This window comes from Corvus brachyrhynchos, unplaced genomic scaffold (assembly GCF_000691975.1).
Source record: "Corvus brachyrhynchos isolate BGI_N302 unplaced genomic scaffold, ASM69197v1 scaffold126, whole genome shotgun sequence".
Taxonomy (NCBI): Eukaryota; Metazoa; Chordata; class Aves; order Passeriformes; family Corvidae; genus Corvus; species Corvus brachyrhynchos.
The window spans coordinates 4,161,144-4,171,892 of NW_008239283.1; the positions used below are offsets into that span (position 1 = coordinate 4,161,144).

The window sequence follows — 10,749 nt, forward strand, 5'->3', positions numbered from 1 at the left end:
GGGAAAGATTAGGAACACGAATCAGCTGAAACTCAGTTACTAAGCTGGGAATTGGGTTAAAATATTTCTACCTAGTAAACCAAGCACTGAAGAATCTGTTGTGAGATTTTTTTTTTTTACTTTCTACAGTAGATTCAGAAGGAGATCAAAGTTGCAACATCAAAACCAACAAATTTTTCTTGAGCTGTAAGATTACTGCTGCCTTTGGTAAAATCCTTGAAAGCAGGGACAGAACTGTTGTGACAATTTTGCAACCCCCTCTTCTCAGCTGCACAGCTGGGGACAATGCATTTGGGTAAAGTGGAGGAAAGCTGCCTGCTGACTTCTATTATTCCTTTCTTAGGAATAGTAAAAGAGGAAAAGACTTTTTCCTAGGAAAGCTTTCTTCTGGGAAAGAAAGCATAAAACCACAGTATAAAACCTTGCATAAAATAAATCTTAAGTAGGGACATTTTAGCTATTAAAGTGCTGTGTAATGAGAAGGCAGCCCAGGATGGGCACCTTTCTTTATGCACAGTGCTGGTCTATACATGAAGCCATCTAATCAGATATATGTGTCCTTGTACAGTGTAGTAGCAATGAGCAAATATGAAAAGGAAGGAGCTTTATTTACCTCACTGGGAAGCCGTTATCATATGGAAATGATCAGAATTTAAATTTGTATCATCTGTCACAATTTGCTGCTGCTGTAATTAAAATAACACCAAGGACACGTACAGTGAGCCTGGCTAGACGTGCTCCGTGCTCCTAATGACTGTCAGATGGGAAGGCAAGGGGTACGGAGAGGGCAGGGCTGCGGGAAGATCCGGAGGGAGATGGTGCCAGATGGCCGGGCTTATTTTATTAATTTAGATCTCCATTATGGCATTTCTTTTCTTCATTTCTCCAAAGGATGAGTTAGTTTAATGGGAACCATTTCACAGCCACGGGATGACGTGTTTAACCCTCTGGAGCCCACAGCACTGCAGCAGAGCGCGTTTGTCACTCGTGTGTCCCAAAGCCGGACGCCTCTGCTCCAGCCCAGGGCTTGGCCCACAGCAGCCGTCCCTCGTCTAATTCATTGAATCCTGCTGTCCTAAACCAGTTCCAGCTTCTTGGCAGCAAAATAGTGCCAAGGCAGCGTTTTGAGCTGGTTCTCTCCTCTTTCATCCTCCCCTGCTCGGGACACAGCCGGGCTGTCCGTGCTGCTGGACATCGCCACTTTGGGCTGATCTGTTACACCCGCAAAAACTTCTTGTTAGCAGCAGATAGCCTCACTCTTCTTCTTCTTCCAGCTCTGGGGTGCCTGGACGCCCAGAAAGCACTGGGTGAGGAGTACTGAGGAAAGAGAGTTTAAAAGATTTTTTCCTCTGGGGTTTGGTCCCCACAGCCGCGCTCAGTTCGTGCGGGATCTGCCGCCTCCCGGTGGCTCCTGAGAGGAGCTGCGCGCAACAGGAGCTGCCGATTTTGGGTGGTGTTTAGAGATAAAACCAGGAATATCGCCTTCTGAAAATCTGTTTGGCACAGCCTAAAGCATCTGCGTCCAGAGCAGGGTTTTTTAATTTCTTCCCTTTCTCGTGTCCACTGTGATAACAAAGGAGCTTTATTTTTCAGGTCTTCTGCTTTATCAGTGGTTATTGCATTAGTATTGGCAACAAAATGAGCTTGTCTTGTGTGATTTGGTGGAGAAAAAGCCCACTAAACTTAGGAAGACTTTCTCGATCCTGACTATGCATCCTGTATAAAAAGCCTGTTAAACAATTCATGAATTCATTCAGAAATCTGTATCACATTTAGGTCATTCTTGGATTCCAGTAGAGTAGCTAGACTCATTTTGATTATGACTGAACAAATAGCAAGATGCATTTCCACATACTGTGATTTTAGTGACACATGCAGGAAAAAAACCTGAATTCATCCCAAAAATTTGTGGTACACCGTGGCAGGAAAAAAATAAACAAAAAGCTCTAAATAAAATGCCATGCAGAGGATGAAACCTGACATGATAGCACAAGGAATAAGGCATAGCATTTTCAGGATTCTGAATCAATAACTGGACTTTTGAACATCTCTATGAATACTTTTCAAAATATCTTGTATTGTGATTCCTAGATTTTTTCCAAACTATGCCAATTTGTAATGGTTTTCCAGTGCATCCCCAAGGATTTGACAGGTGGAGGAAAACTGCATTTCATCAGCCCAAGGCTGACAGTGACACAACTTACTTGTTGATAGCAAAGTGATTTGCGCTGTCACCTCTGCTGGGCCTGCAGTGTTCAGCTCTGCTGGTAACAAGGCCTGTGCTTTGCTGAGGGGAAAGGCAAAGATAAGAGGTAGGGATGCCTGGGAGGAATCAGAGAGCCTTTGGAGGGTGTGTGGGTTGATGGAGAAATCAGGGATCTCATGTAGTCATTGAACAATGAGTCCTTGTGCCAAGTGAGACACAAGGGAAATGTTGGTGGAGCACAACATTCTACCTCAGATTATTCTGGAGCCTTATACATATGCTGTATATTAAATATTAGGTAAAATATTAGATGAGATTAGGTTAGATTAAGCATTCAGAACTTGTTAGGCTATCAAAATGAAGTCTTTGGGTACTGAAAACACACATTTTTGAGAAAGATGCATAAAGATTAGAGGCATGGTTTTGACAAGGATCTCAAATTTTGAAAGATTTTTGCAAAGCTTGTCCAGACTGTTGAAGCTTTGTTGTCATTTCAGACCTTCTGAGAGCTCACAGCTTTCCTTGTTAGACTGACAGTACCCAAATATTGCCACTGCTTCCTTAGTCCTTCCCTAGCACTCCAAAATTGCTGGGTATTTTCCAGGTGTTATGTTAAAATAACTGTATGAATGCTTTTTATCCGACCTTTACCCAGTACTTCTCTGTGTTTTCATTGCTTCTGTTTTACTCTCTTTTCCTCAGTGAATTTTGTCTTAATACTTAATACTGTTAATATTGTACCAGGTCTAGAGAGAATGAGCTCATGATTGAGAGTGAAGTAGACGTTCAAAATTATACAACATACAAAATTGTATAAAAATATTGAATGATTTATTTAGGGATATGAGTACATTACAGCAGTAATCTAATTCCCTGTGTCTTCCTAAGCAGCTTTCAAAAATATTTTTTTATTTCTTTGGGTTTCAAATTGCTGCTAAAATAATGAAAATGGATGGAGCTGATGACGAATCATCATGACAATGTTTGGTACCAACAGGGACTTTTGCTGGAGTGTTTTAATCAGGAACAGGGTCCCAGTGGCACTGGCCCACTTAGACCTGCAGACACAAATTAGAAAAGAATGCTTGCTATTTCCTTTGTTTGTACTGGTGTTGCAACAGTTTAAATTAACACTTCTGTAAAGAGTAATAAATGAATCTAACTCAAAGCTCTGTGGTGAGGTGGCAGGCAGGCTGAGAGCTCACTTGGGTATTTTGCAGCCCGTGGGTTGATGTTCCTCAGGGGGAAGAAGGCACAGGGCCTCCCTTTAGGCACCTGATTGCAGCATGTCAGCACCCAGGAGTTTCCTCCCAGCCCAATCAAACACAAAACACTCAAAAAAATGGGGGCCTCCAGCTGACCTTTAGAGAATGAGTGTTAAACAATAATAACTTACCCTTCTTTGCCCTACACAGACATGCAGCTCTCTCCTGAGGGAGCCTGGGGAACCCATGTTGCATGTGCAAATTAAGCAATGTGGATGTTTCTGTGAAATGGAAATCCATGAAAAATTTTTCTTCTGAGAAAGAGCTAAACCTTACTTTGCACATCAGTGTCAGAAGTTTTATGGATGTAGCTTGAACCAGACTTTAGAAAAAGGTAATGAAACAAAACCAAAGCAAGCACAGAATCAGAAACAACATTAAATGGTTATTTCTTACAATGAAAATCAATATTGGTCTGGTAAGTGGGTTTCTATTTTCAAGCCTTCCTTCTGCCTGTGGGGACTTCACTACTGCTGGCATTTAGCATTAGATGACCTGGCAGTCTGCATTCAGCCCCACTGGTAAATATAACCTCCTGACTCTGAGGAGCTTGGGTCAATTCACAGTTTGTTGGTTGGAGCTGTCATTAATTACGGCTGCAAAAGCAATTGCAGCTGACAATATAAGCCAAATAAGCACCAGCTGTCTTGGAAGTCATAATGCAGGAAATCTTTATCTCAGGTTGTGTTTCTCAGCAGCACAAATAATTACACATTAATTAGTACTATTTGTCATTTAATACATGGGACATGACCAGAAGACTTACTAATGTCTGACATATTTTTTTTTTCAGGATGATTTTCTGTACAGTGTCTCTGTTCTAAGTGGAATCCTTTGCACTGTCTTGGCAGTAATCAAATTTATGCTGGGAAAGGTCCTTACAAGCAGAGCACTGATAACCGATGGTGAGTGTGACATTGATCCTGCTGCTTTCATAGACTCTTCCAGGGAATGTTGTGGACGCAGAGGATAAGAGTGACCCCTGCACAATGACAGCTGTGAAAGAGCATTGAAATTAGGCAGCCACTAGGAAATGGGAAAAAACCCAAACCCTAGAGCAGTCCGTGGTACTACTGGCCTTTAGCACAGATAGCTCAGCTGGAATGACTCTGTCTGGTGGAAGTCAAACAGTGAATGTGTGGATAGTAAGCAGTAACAGAGAGTTAGAGGTGGAGCAGATAATGAATTAGAGGTGTATTAGTCAGAGGTTAGGCTGCAGCAGGGCTCTCAGAGCTCTGGTTAAGTCACCTCCATCTTCACTGCCTGTGCCTGGTGAATGGTAAATCCTGACAGTTTAAATGAAGCAAAGTCTGCTGTAGAAACGCTGCCTGCCTTGAGCAGGGATCATCACCATCATCCACAGGTACCCCCATAGGTGTCATTTGTCACCACAGTGCTTTCCCTGCCACTCAGCAGAGCTGCTGGAGCATGGCAGGTGTGAAACAAAGCCTTTCCCTGCCCTGCACTCCTCTGGCCCTGCTGGTGTTTGGCACAGGTTGAATCTCCTCCACTGCATGCTTGGAACACCTCACTGCCACCACTGTATTGGCCCAGGTGTGTAGCAGCTGACTGGTTTTGGTTTTAAAGGAAGTTTAAAATCACTCTTTAAAAGTAGCTCCAGATATTCCTCTTACTGACAGAGCTCAAGCTTGTGAGTCCTCAGAAATCCTGGGGATCTGTCTTTCAAACAAGTGAGGCCACAGTGATGGCAGAAGTTTCACAGCTCCCTACAAATCTCTCCCAGTTTTTGTCTGCCAGCACAGGACAATTTGAAACAGTCTGTAAACAGACACTGTAGGGTGTTCATGATTCATGGGTCGTGGTACCTAAATTATTTTATTCTTTGCTAAAGATTTCACTTTGAGGAAATTAAATTCTCAGCTTACTCTAGAGATACATACAATTAACTTTATTTTAAGCAAATTAAACATACTCAGCTTTTTTCTTGATGATATGTGATAACACGTATTACGAGTATCTCTATCATCCCACTTACAGAAATGCTTCATGAGTACTTACATTTTAAATCTAAAAGAAGCAAAAAAGGCATCAGAATAACAGTGAGGGGGTTACAACTAAGCTACTGCCTCCCTGCATTTGGGATTCTCTCCCAACAGACCTCCAGCTCAGAGATCTTATTCTTTCCAATGGGCTCTGCCACTCTAGACATTTTGAAACAGAAATATCTCCAAAAGGAAAAAGGATTCTGGAAAGGATGCTGGTAACTGCAGCCCAGTGAGTCTGACCTCCTTCACTGCCAGGGTGTAAGTGGGTCATGTTGACCATTTCAGAACTGTGCCTGGGCAGGCAAATGATGAACCCTCCCTTTAAAACAATGTAGCTGAGTTTTGAAACAGAGCAGTTTATTTAGACAAAATATTAGCTGAAAATTCCTACGTAGCTCCAGCTCTGAATTGTTCTCCTTCATGACAGAGAAATCTCTTTCCCCATAATTACATCCTCATGCTAATGATACTGCTTCTGAGCTGGAGACTGCTCATTCTTTGATTAAAAAAATTAGGGAAAAAGGTATAAAATTACCTCAGCCTGGTTTTTATCTCTCTTCTCTCCTTTAGAACTACTTTAGAAAATGTAGGAGGCTGATCTTAACATGTGTGGTTAAATATCTGCTTTCACCAGATATATTTACATATATACTTGATTTATTAACAATCAGGAAAAGACAATGTGATTCAGCAGCTGAGACAGATTTAGCAGTCCCTTGCATATCTTTTTTTAGTGTTTTCTGTTTCCTGCTAATTTACCTCCTGTGATCCCTGGCTCCAGACCAACAAACTGTTTTGAATAAAAGGAGCATGAATTTTTCTTCCTGAAAAATAGGTTTATTTTCAGAACAGCAAATTCTCTCTTATACATGTCAACCTCTATTAACAATTTTTTTTTAGAATAATTTTGTTTTAGAGTAGGGCTTAACAACAATATCACTTTAAAGCCTAGATGTATGAACCCTAATGAGGCAAAATGTCATTTGTACAGGTTGTTTATAGCAAAAGCTCTTGGCCTTTAGGATAATAAAAATAGCCATTTCCTGCCTTGAATTTTGTGACATCTCAGAGGACAACTCTGTGACAGTGATGTCAGCCAACTTTCCTGTAGGTTTTAGGTACCTGTTTCCTACCCAGATTTAGCCACCTGTTTTTTCCTGTGCTGGCCCTACACACAGAGCAGTGTATGGATTAATACCTGCAGCCATTCCATGATTTCCTGCCACATCAGCAAAGAAAGGTTTGGCTGAATGAGAGCCAGGAAGGGAAAAAAATTTCCTTTGCAAGTAGCTTTTAGATCATTTGGAACCATCAGCCAATAATGGCATGGAAATATTTTATTCTTTTGCATATTGTGCTGATGGATTCTGACTTAAGCTGGAGCAGGGAAAGTAACAGTGGTTTAAATTTCTAATTAATTATTTATATTTTATATTCTTTATATCTATAGACACAATACAACATGTGCTAGCAGTATAAATTAATAAATAGACGAAGACTGGGTGTGAGAGGTGTGGATCAAAGGACATACTCAGGAACAAGTGTCAGGTATATCACTGTTGGCAGTCATGGGGAATTGGAAAAACCTGGCTAAGTCCTGTAAACAGCAGCTGGCTAGAGCTGACTCACCAAGGAATATAGAATATTTCAAGTTTGATATTTCATTTGTTACCTAGGTTAAATAGCATATGGATCTACCATTCTCAGTGACTTTTTTTTTTTTGGTAGAACAACAGGGGTGTCTTTTGGGTTACTGTGGAAAAAAAATCAGAAAAAGGGAATTTGGAGTTAAAAAACAGAAAACAAGGAATGACTTAAAAACCCCCAAATCAATAATCAACCAAGCAGGAGTTGGATGAAAAGGGGCATTAATTTTTCCAAAAGCTCTGTGAGAATTTTGAAGGGACTGGCTTGGAGAAAAAGAGGAAGGGTTTAAAAAAGAAAAAAAGGAATCTAAAAGGATGTTCATTAAAATTGTGAATAGTAGGTAAGAAGCTGCTGTGGTATATCTAAAGCACAAATGGAAAATATTACTAGGGTTATCCTTTGTGTCTTCAACAACATCTACAGCTCTAAACAAGAGTGCCAAGCATGTAAATAAATATATGGTATGGGGTAAAAAGCTCCAAGAGAGGCTCTTTGACAGGTTACTGTGCAAAACCATTTTCCTTTCCATGAGTTCCTGCTGTTCATCCTTTAATTATTTTTTTTCCCCCTTCTAGGTTTCAACTCTCTTGTAGGTGGAATAATGGGCTTTTCCATCCTTCTTAGTGCAGAAGTGTTTAAACACAATTCTTCCGTCTGGTTCCTGGATGGCAGTATAGGAGTGTTAATTGGACTCACAATATCTGCCTATGGAATCAAGTGAGTATCTCCTGGGAGCACTCAAGGCAGTGTGTCCAGCAGCTGGGCTGGCCCTGAGGTAGGAAGTCACAGTCTTTAAGGGCTTAAGTAATTCCAGTGAAATCAGTCCCTGGAATTTATTAGACTAGCAGCCAATACTGGAGCAGAGTGTGTGGAAAGGGTTATAAAAGACTGTGTCCCCCACATCAGCTGGAAAGCAGCCAGGACTTAAAAAGAAATTGGAATAATTTTAGATTTTTGTACACTTGAAATGCAATATATGAAAAATGACCACAAATGATGGATAAAATCAGTCCTCATTACTTTTGGGGCACATTTCTGAGCACTGCTTTTCCACAGGAAGTCTGGATTTAAGCAAAGGTGCTCAAGTTTAAAGAAGGATCTTGCTATTGATTTCTGTCCCAGCCCTACCTTTGGCAACTTCTGAACTGAAGGTTCCTGCTGGTGTTTCAGATGTTGCTTTTCTTGAATTTTAAGATGCTTTCTTGATTCACACCAGAAACAGACTAAAAAAATCAAATTAAACTCTGCCATGCACTTCATTGCTGCCACAATTTCCCTTGACTGCATGGAATCTAACCCGAAGTTTGCACTTCATCCCTTGTGGATTATCTGCCATAAGAGAAAGGGGGAGATGTGGAGTGTCTTAGTTGGAACTGTGCCCGTTGAGAAGCAGCCCTTGGCCAGGCTGCAGTCAGCCCTCACCTGGAAGCTGTGTGGGGTTTTCTTTTTCAACTTGGAAAATTCAATTAACATTTTAATAAGGAATACCACTCTTGAATAAGTCTCTATAATCACAATTTCCACTGTAAAACTAACAGTTCTGGAAAACTGTGGAGGCTGTTACTCCACCTGAGCTCTTTCTTATTAATGAATCTTTATATATTCAGTGCTGTGCCTGTGCCTGACCCCGTGTGCTCTCCCTGCAGGCTGCTCATTGACATGGTGCCGCGGGTGAGGCAAACGCGCCACTATGAGATGTTCGAGTGAAGCTGCTGCCCTCTCCCTGCAAGGACTGTCAAACCACAGCATTCTACGTCTTGGCAAGTGGTGCCAATGGTATTTTCCTGAATATGCAGTTTGTTTCCCGTGGTCTGTTTCTGTTGAAATTTGTTTGAATGGGAAATCTCTCTGTAAATCTGGCATATTGTGCACACTGCTTGCAATTCAGCCAAACAGCAGCGTTTTGGTTTGGTTTTTTTATTTATTTCCAGTATGCTATTGATTCCTGTGACAATAGAAAACATGCAGTTCGCAGTTTGAACCCAGCTGCCATGTTGTATATTCCAGAGTGAAAGTGTTCTCAATGGTGTGGTAAGCCTGTGGGTAAAGAAGTGCCAGTTTCAGATCTTTGGATTTTTTTTCCCCCTGGCCTGTATTTTCACAAACACATGCTGTAACAGGAGTACAATCCTTGCTAACCTCTTCGACTAAGAGTATCTTACATAGAGTCTGGACACCAAGAGCTGTGTTGCTTAAAACACTTAAGTAGCTACTTCCACCCTCTTGTTGAAATAGACAGCCAGAAAGAGCAGGTACGGCCCTTTCTGTGATCAGAGAGATATTGCATTTTAACCCCAAATTAACCAAAACTATACCTCTTCAATTTAAATTCTATTTTTTCTTGATGAGACACTGTTCGTAGCTTTGCATGGACCAAACAAGCACACACAGTATTACTGTACAGACCAAAGCCAAAAAAGTCATGCAGGGAAGAGGAGCTGCTCAAGGAATGGGATTTTCATCTCCTATTTTACCATATGCAGCTGTACCAGCGTGTGTGACGTTGTGGTTGCTCTGTAGTCTGACAACGGCACAGCAGTGGCTCAATCTCGTGGTGAGATACAGATCTATTTATTAGATTTAGATTGTCCTGTAAAGTGTTGCTCACTTTCCATCACACATCTTATATATTACTTAATAGCAGGTTAAATGATCAAAGAATCTTGATGTATAATCAATAAAACTGGTATCTATTTTATACAGTATCTGTAAGTAACATTTGAAAACTATTTCCAGAATGTATCATAGAACAAAGTCTTCCTGTATAGCAGCCTATTAAACTGGATTCTCTGGCTATAGCCATTTTCTCTTTATTTTATGTATTCCAGGTCGGTTTTCACAACAGAGAATCAGTGTTGTTGCTTCTGTTTATCACAGGTGAATAAAAAATATGTCAGTCAACTGCAGAGATTGAAGTAAGATCGCAGTAAGTAGCTGAGTAGCTAGAAATGCCCATTTCCACTACAGAACAATAGACTACAGCTATGAGAGTAGATGTACAATTAGACTGATCAGTGAGGGCTGTAGAGTGGGGACACTGATATTTTCACAGGTATGATGTTAAAACTGTATTTCCCATCATCTGTGACTTGATCAGGTCCTTAAGGATCTCTAGTAAAAGACAACTCCCACTGATAGGTGTTGGAAGAGACCCCCCTGCAGTGGTTTCCCTGACCTGACAGTACCCATATGGGGGGCACAGTATTGCAAAGAGAACATGCCTTGCTACAGGATTCCTCATGGCAAAACTGCTGCTGCAGTTTGTTTTCACATATTTTGGATCAATTAAGTTTGTATAAGTATTTGTATGCAAAGTGTTGCTGTTCATGCTGATGCTGCTTGTGCCTTGCTGTCGCAGGATGGTGTCACTCAGCTGTAAGGTGCCAAAGGAGCTGCTTCAGAGGAGAATTCAGCAAGGACTCCAGAAGGACTGGAGAGTGTAGGAGCGCTGACTGTACTCAGCACAGGTGGATTTTTAAATATCAAATGCCACCCCAAGACCCTGTCTTCCTGCACAAGACCCTAATGTTTTATACTTTTGCTTTTCCCATTATGTTTCTCCTCTCACATCAGTTCCATGAAGGCAGCTGTGGAAATGGTATTTCCTCACTGATTAACAGTGTTT

General features: G+C 41.1%; 1 protein-coding gene across 1 annotated transcript in view; it reads left to right on the plus strand.

Moving 5' to 3' along the window:
- The window catches only part of TMEM163 (transmembrane protein 163), an 89,401-nt gene extending 79,479 nt beyond the window's left edge, over positions 1–9,922 (plus strand). Inside the window, exons 6-8 of the mRNA XM_008638270.1 lie at positions 4,265–4,376; positions 7,700–7,841; positions 8,771–9,922. Of these exons, the coding sequence (XP_008636492.1) occupies positions 4,265–4,376; positions 7,700–7,841; positions 8,771–8,831 (315 nt within the window). The 3' untranslated portion in view covers positions 8,832–9,922. The remainder of the gene's footprint in view (positions 1–4,264; positions 4,377–7,699; positions 7,842–8,770) is intronic.
- The last annotated feature ends 827 nt before the right edge of the window (positions 9,923–10,749 follow it).